Source organism: Podarcis gaigeae (genome assembly GCF_964106915.1).
Source record: "Podarcis gaigeae genome assembly, chromosome: 12".
In the NCBI taxonomy this organism is placed as follows: Eukaryota; Metazoa; Chordata; class Lepidosauria; order Squamata; family Lacertidae; genus Podarcis; species Podarcis gaigeae.
The window spans coordinates 4,971,542-4,979,610 of NC_139688.1; the positions used below are offsets into that span (position 1 = coordinate 4,971,542).

Consider the following 8,069-nt stretch of genomic DNA (forward strand, 5'->3'; position numbering starts at 1 on the left):
TACTTCCAGGTTGCTGCGGAGCCCAACTCAAACACGCTCAACCCAAAGCACATTCCACCCGAGGTAAGACTGTATTATTATTATTATTATTATTATTATTATTATTATTATTATTATTAGGCCAGCTGCTGTGTCTCAGTTTGACCTACCTCACAGGCTTGCTGTGAGGACTAAATAAACAGTGTACAATACTCATCGCAAAGCATTGGAAGACACAAGACCTACCCACTCTGGAAGAATGGCAGATGCAAGTAATGGACTACATGGAACTGGCGGAAATGACTGGCAGAATCCGAGACCAGGGAGAAGAGTTGGTGGAAGAAGATTGGAGGAAATTTAAAATTTATTTACAGAAACATTGTAAAATTTCTGAATGTTGATGACATTGAAATGAACCGAAGGGGTTCTAGCAACAAGGTAAAAAATAAGATTGGATTGATAATAGATAAATTAATTGGATATGAATTTGCTGAACTAATTTTCAAAAGGGATACAAAAAAGGGAGATGTGAGGAAGTCAGGAAAATAAGTGAATCAAAGATGAGAAATTAAAAAGAGGGATTTTTGTGTTTTTTTTAATGTGCTTTTTCTTTTCTTTTTGTTTTTCTTTTTTCTAAGTTAAACTTTTGTATTTTTTGTATTTTATAACTATATTTTTGTGTATGTGTTTTTTCCTTTTTCTGTTTGTTGTTATTCTTAAAACTTAATAAAATATCATTAAAAAAAACAAACCAGTGTACGCCGCCTTGAGCTCCTTAGAGGGGAAAAGGTGGGATATTTAAAGAAGCAAATCAATAAATATATCCTGCAAGAGAATGAAGGCTTAAAAACACTCACTGCTCCATGAACTTCAGGGTCAACGCCGTGGTGGTGCGAGCCACGGCCTGAATTTCGGACGCTCCGTGGCAGCTGTAGGAATTGCCGCAGTGTGCGTATATCCCCGCCAGTTCGGTGGCCCCTTCCGCAATGGCCTTGGCGAGCTCGAGGGCAGCGGGGTCCGAATGCCTCAGGCCGGCTGGAATTAAAGCGGAGAAAAAGGGAGAGGTACAGCACATAAGTTTTCTGGCTGGTGCCCATTGGGACTTGATAGGGTGTAAAGCGAGTTCTTAAAGAAATGGGAGTGCCTGATCACCTCATCTGTCTCTATGTGGGACAAGAAGCTACAGTTAGAACTGGATATGGAACAACTGATTGGTTCAAAATTGGGAAAGGAGTACGACAAGGCTGCATTTTGTCTCTCTGCTTATTTAACTTATATGCAGAATTCATCATGCAAAAGGCTGGGCTGGATGAATCCCGAGCTGGAATTAAGATTGCCGGAAGAAATATCAACAACCTCAGATATGCAGATGACACAACATTGAATGCAGAAAGTGAGGAGGAATTAAAGAAGCTTTTAATGAGGGTGAAAGAGGAGAGCGCAAAATATGGTCTGAAGCTCAACAGGAAAAAAACGAAGATCATGGCCACTGGGCCCATCACCTCCTGGTCCTGGAGGAGACTCTTGAGAGTCCCATGGACTGCAAGAAGATCAAACGTCTCCATTCTGAAGGAAATCAGCCCTGAGTGCTCACTGGAAGGACACATCCTGAAGCTGAGGCTCCAATACTTTGGCCACCTCATGAGAAGAGAAGACTCCCTGGAAAAGACCCTGATGTTGGGAAAGATGGCGGGCACAAGGAGAAGGGGACGACAGAGGACGAGATGGTGGGGCAGTGTTCTGGAAGCTACTAGCATGAGTTTGACCCAACTGTGGGAGGCAGTGGAAGACAGAAGTGCCTGGTGTGCTCTGGTCCAGGGGGTCACGAAGAGTCGGACACGACTAAATGACTAAACAACAACAACAACAACAACAACAAGGGGGCGCCTCAGAGCCAACGATTGCAGGAGTTGCGGCCAATGGAGGCAAGTCTCCCCATTTTGCTTCCATCCTCCTCCCAGCTGAGTTCCACAAGCAGCATCAAGGAGGAGGAAGCTGTGGCTCCGCCCCTTGTCTCCAAACCCCACCCTAACCCCCCAGGCTCCGCCTTGCACGGGGTGTCCATAGATTCGTAGAGCTGGACGGGAGAATCATCTAGTCTCTCCCCCCAGCAATGCAAGGATGTTTCGCCCAACATGGGGCTCAAACCTACACAACCCTGAGATTAAGAAACTCCTGCAAACTTTTCCAGCAGGGGGCCGGTCCACTGTCCCTCAGACCTTGTGGTGGGCCGGACTATATTTTGAAAAAAAGAATAATGAACGAATTCCTATGCCCCACAAATAACCCAGAGGTGCATTTTAAATAAAAGCACACATTCTACTCATGTGAAAACATCAGGCAGGCCCCACAAATAACCCAGAGATGCGTTTTAAATAAAAGGACACATTCTACTCATGTAAAACACGCTGATTCCTGGACTGTCCGTGGGCTGGATTTAGATGGCGATTGGGCCGCATCCGGCCCCCGGGCCTGAGTTTGCCTACCCATGGGCTGAGCTACGTAGCTGCATGAAAGGGGTGCTAAATTGTTCAACTTCTGACTTCCCAAAACGAGAGGGGTGCTCAAAAGTCGCAACACGACCGGAGAATTCAAAAGATATTTTGGTTTCGTTAATATGGTCGTGGGGAAAAGAAAACGCGCCCTCTTTGAATTCTGTGGTTGTACAGATCAGAACTTGATTAACAGCCACCTGTTCCTTCGCAGCTCTTAAAATTAGGTAAATGCTACCTCAGATGAACAATGACACAGGACATATTACTCCGTGCAATGATTTATTTAACGGAAATAAAGCCAAAATGGGAAAAACCATGTGTGAAAAACTAGGTACACCCTTACTGCTTTCACAGTAATTAAGCCCTTGCTTTATTGGCCAAGGGAGCCGGCATACAGCTTCCGGGTCATGTGGCCAGCATGACTAAGCTGCTTCTGGCGAACCAGAGCAGTGCACGGAAACGCCGTTTCCCTTCCCACTGGAGCGGTACCTATTTATCTACTTGCACTGGTGTGCTTTCAAACTGCTAGGTTGGCAGGAGCAGGGACCGAGCAACAGGAGCTCACCCTGCCTCGGGGATTTGAACCACCGACCTTCTGATCGGCAAGTCCTAGGCTCTGTGGTTTAACCCACAGCACCACCCGCATCCCTCTAAGTTCCGCCCCCCAAAATGAGATGCCCTGAGCAGGCCACCCTGGCAGAGCGGGTGCTGGCCTGTCCCCGGCAAGAGCCCACGGTACCTCGGTGGTTTTCACAGTCGATCTTCAGCCACACTTTCCAATGTTTCCCGTGGCGCAAGGGCCTCTTCTTCAGGAGGGACAGCGCCGCGTGGCTGTCCACGAGGACATGGAAGGCATCCAGCCTCTCAGCCAAGGCTGCGCACTCTTCCACCTTGTCAAAAGGCAGAGGGTAGGCGTAGAGGATGTCGTCAAAGCCGCCATCGGCGAAGAATCGGCCCTCGGCCAACGTGGACACCACAATCTTCCTCAGGGTACCTCCGGTCATGAGACTTCCGCCCTCCCTGAGGGAAGAACGCAATTACGATTATTATATATATTCATTTTCCCCCTATAATATTTCCAATTTAAAGTACAGTGGTTCCTTGGTTCTCAAACGCCTTGGTACTCAAACAACTTGGAACCCAAATACAGTGGTACCTCAGGTTACATACGCTTCAGGTTACAGACTCCGCTAACCCAGAAATAGTACCTCAGGTTAAGAACGTTGCTTCAGGATGAGAACAGAAATCGTGCTCCGGCGGCGCGGCAGCAGCAGGAGGCCCCATTAGATAAAGTGGTCTTCGGGTTAAGAACAGTTTCAGGTTAAGAACGGACCTCCGGAATGAATTAAGTACTTAACCCGAGGTACCACTGTACTGCAAACCCGGAAGTAAGTGTTCCGGTTTGTGAACATTTTTCAGAAGCCGAACATGCTCCGTTTTGAGTCTTACGCTTCCGATTTGAGTGCCACACTTCCATTTTGAGTGTTACGCTGAGGTCTGTCTGTTTTTCCTCTTTATTTTGCATTTTTGTCGCTCTTTTTCGTTTTGTTTTTGTGACTGTGCGGAGCCCAGTTCAGCTTCTGATGGATTGTGTGACTGCAGCACATTGTTTATTGCTTTCATTTTATGAAAGTGGAACACTCAAAACGGAGCATGTTTGGCTTCCAAAAAAAGTTCGCAAACCGGAACACTTACTTCCGGGTTTGCGGTGTTTGGGTTCCAAGTTGTTTGAGTACCAAGGTGTTTGAGAACCAAGGTACCACAAAAATGAAAGCAAGAAGAATTACCGACAAAAGAAGAATGGAGGATGAAATTGATGGACTATGCAGAATTGGATAAACTAACCGGAAGAATTTGAAACCTGCGGGACCAGAGATTCACAGAAGACTGGTGTAAATTTACGGACTATTTGAAAAGTAATTGTGATGACCAGATTACGTTTGTAGGTTTGCAAGAAGCTTTGTGAGATAAATTATTTGAATTATTGCAAAAATGGTTAAAGAGGTGGGTTGTGAGTTAAGATAATTAAAGACAATAGGAATTTAAGAAATGCAGAAGAAATGATAAAAATGGTGAATCATCAGAGTCCAAAAAGATTGTATAAGATGTGAAGTTCTGTGGAATGTATAATAATTGGTATGTTGAAATTAATAAAAATTGTCTATATATATAAAAAAGAGAACCAAGGTACCACTGTACTTGACCTGCCAAATTGCAAGCGAGATGGTAATGTAATCTCTCTCTCCGCCCCTCCTGTAATTTATTATTACAATCCAATATGGCGCCACTCACAGCGTTTTGTGGGTTTTCATGTGAGGCCTCAAGACCACGCCCAGGGCCTTGCAGCGGTCCCTCATCTTCTCGGCGTTCCTCTTTGCCGTGTCCAGGTCCACAGTGAATGCCGGGCTCGGCAGCTCTTCCACGGGTCTCCCAGTCCACATCTGTCAGGAGGAGAAACTTAGCAGGAGACCCATGCGAATGGCACAAATGATGCTTAAAGGTAAAGGTAAAGGGAGCCCTGATCATTAGGTCCAGTTGCGGACGACTCTGGGGTTGTGGCGCTCATCTCGCTTTACTGGCCGAGAGAGCCGGCGTACAGCTTCCGGGTCATGTGGCCAGCATGACTAAGCCGCTTCTGGCGAACCAGAGCAGCGCACGGAAACGCCGTTTACCTTCCCGCCGGAACGGTACCTATTTATCTACTTGCAGTTTGATGTGCTTTCGAACTGCTAGGTTGGCAGGAGCAGGGACCGAGCAACGGGAGCTCACCCCGTTGCGGGGATTCGAACTACCAACCTTCTGATCAGCAAGCCCTAGGATCTGTGGTTTAACCCACAGCGCAGCACCCAAATGGAAAGCTCAACTGGTGCTATCAGAGCGTGGTGCCAATAACCCCAAGGTTGCAGCTATCACCAGATCCTGGTTTAATGACGCCTGCCAATGGCCAATGCCTCCTTCCTGACATGCAAGGTCTAAACCCAAAGCAGGGAACCGTCAGCCCTCCAGGTGATGCTGAACTACAACTCCCATCAGCCCTAGCAGGCATGGCTAGTGGTCAGGGATGATGGGAGCTGTAGTTCAGCAGAATCAGCCTGCATAGCTTAGAGCAGCGGTTCTCAACCTGTGGGTCCCCAGATGTTGTTGGACTACAACTCCCATCATCCTTGAGCTCTGGCCTTCCTAGCTAGGGGTGATGGGAGTTGTAGTTCAACAACATCTGGGGACCCACAGGTTGAGAAAGGCTGGCTTAGAGCGTGGCGCTGACAACGACAAGGTTGCAGGTTTGATCCCATTTGAGACAGCTGGATATTCCTGCATTGCAGAGGGTCGGACTAGATCAGGCCTAGGCAAACTCGGCCCTCCAGGTGTTTTGGGACTACAATTCCCATCATCCCTGACCACTGGTCCTATTAGCTATGGATGATGGGAATTGTAGTCCCAAAACAGCTGGAGGGCCAAGTTTGGCCATCACTGATCTAATCAATGCAAAGCAGGAATATTTTGCCCAACGTAGCCTATTAGCCACTGGGCAACCCAGCCAGATGGGCGGAGTATAAATAATAAAATTATAATTAAAATTATGTTGGGTGCCCACCAACTCGTCTCCTCCGCCTTGGGAGACAAGGGATACCTCTGTATCTTCTCGTGTCTCTGATCTTTGAGAAGAAGCAAAAATCTTATTGGAAAACTCTCCTGACGATCTTGTTCTCTGAACCCCAGTGCAAAGGTACAAAAGAACAGTGGCAAGAAAAATTGATGACTTATGCAGAATTGGCTAAATTGCGAGACGAGGACAACTGGGACTTTAAGGAAGAATGGGAGCTTTTTTTACAAATTATCTAAAAAGACAACAAAATGAACTGGACTCCTTGGCAGGGTTCGAATAAACATACACAAATTTATTGGTTGATAACATGATAGATAATGTAAGGATATGTACAAGTTTATAACATGCAGAGAATAATATGTGCTACGAAATCAGAGAGAGGAGCTGAGGGGAGTCTGGGGGGGGAGGGTTTGATGGGGTGGGGAAAAAAGGGGGAAAATAATGAATATGGTATATTTTGAAATTTTTGTTTTGCTGAAATTGTTAATAAAAATATTTTAAAAACAAAAACAAAGGGCAGGAACGGATAGCATAGAGGCCAAGAGAACAGTCAGGCAGCACAATAGTATTCTTGGCAACTTCAGGGAAACAGACAATTTTGCATTTGAGGCTCAATGAAAGGGAAGGGAAATTTATCCCTCTGCAACAAGAAATGGAAGGTTTTCTTTTAACCTGCCAGCCTGTCTTGAGACACTTAAGGAAACGGAATGAAATCTTAATTTGGAAAGAATAAGTGTACCTCTTAGCAGAGTTGGTTTTGCTCAAATTCAGCTGCTCTTAAGTTGGGATAAAGTCCACTTTTGCAGCACAGAGACAGCTGGTGGCTGATCAGGGCTGAGGTCATATGACATGGGGGGCGGGACATGGGAGGGGGTGTTGGCTGTACTGGGAGCCCCATTGGCTTAGCCAAAGGGGGCGCAAGACCCACCTCTGCTTCCTATTGAATTAACCGCTTGCCACTCCAAAACCAAAACACAGAAACCGACATAAGTTAATGCAAAAAAGCAGCTCTAACGCTTGCATGTCTGTGCACTGCGGAAAAGACATTTTGCAAAACCCAAGAAAGAAAAATGACTTTGTTTTTATTTTTTTTAAATGAGGAAATGTTTAATGCATACTTTGCAAGCTTTGTGTATAGGATTTTACATTAGTTGATCTTCTAAAGGTCACTTGTAACAACAACACGAATAAGGTTTCAAAATTGGACGGTTAAGAAAATAAGATTTTACAGACATGCATGAATACGTATATAATAATGGAACCAGGAGGGGGAGTGAAGGCAAGTCAATTAAGATGCGTTATTTAAATTTTTGATGATGGTGTTCTCTTTTTTTTGATTTTGTTGTTATAAAATTAATAAATTGTATCTAGCTTTGCACAAATGGCTTAGGATTTTTAACCTTGACTCCTTTTTCTTCTGCTGCTGCTATCAGTGCGACTGAGCCCCCGAAAGCTTGTAGTGGGGAGGGTCTCTTGCAAAGAAACAAAATAAATGATGGCAGTTTTGGGGCGAATGCAAAGCCCCGTGGATAGTGGGGGTGCAATAGTAGATTGAAAAAAAGGCATCCTTGCACGCGGGCAGGAGTTGTCCCGTGCCTAGAAGGTTGCCAACTTTTCCCAAAGAAGATTGGCAAGTTAAAGGAATATGCTGAAATGGCAAAATTGACAATGAGACTAAGAGGAATAGACGACAATGAATTTAAAGAAGGTTGGAAGGGCTTTATTGCATATATACAGAAGCAATGTACACAAGTGTACACAATGTACACAAGTTAATACATTAGCAGGGTTCTAGAACTACTTGTAATTTTATTATGAATGGACAATCAGTAATTTTAATGGTTTTTTAATTTACAATGGACATGTGGTATGTTGGTAAATAATGGAACCAAGGAAGGGACTAGGGGGGAGTCAATTTTTTGGTTTGGTTTTGAATTTGTATTGTTGTTTTATTTTTGTTATTTTGGGGAATTTAATAAAAATATTCC

The 8,069-nt window shown here is 45.0% G+C and overlaps 1 protein-coding gene across 2 annotated transcripts in view; it reads right to left on the minus strand.

Annotated features, from left to right (window-relative positions):
- The window catches only part of LOC310827814 (D-serine dehydratase-like), a 29,196-nt gene extending 22,268 nt beyond the window's left edge, over nucleotides 1–6,928 (minus strand). Inside the window, exons 1-4 of one of the 2 annotated variants that reach the window (XM_083704293.1) lie at nucleotides 6,821–6,928; nucleotides 4,767–4,915; nucleotides 3,214–3,494; nucleotides 837–1,014 (exon numbers count right to left, since the gene is read on the minus strand). In XM_083704293.1, the coding sequence (XP_083560419.1) occupies nucleotides 837–1,014; nucleotides 3,214–3,494; nucleotides 4,767–4,915 (608 nt within the window). In that variant the 5' untranslated portion in view covers nucleotides 6,821–6,928. The remainder of the gene's footprint in view (nucleotides 1–836; nucleotides 1,015–3,213; nucleotides 3,495–4,766; nucleotides 4,916–6,820) is intronic. The other variant, XM_083704294.1, reaches the window with a different exon arrangement.
- Nucleotides 6,929–8,069: the final 1,141 nt, after the last annotated feature.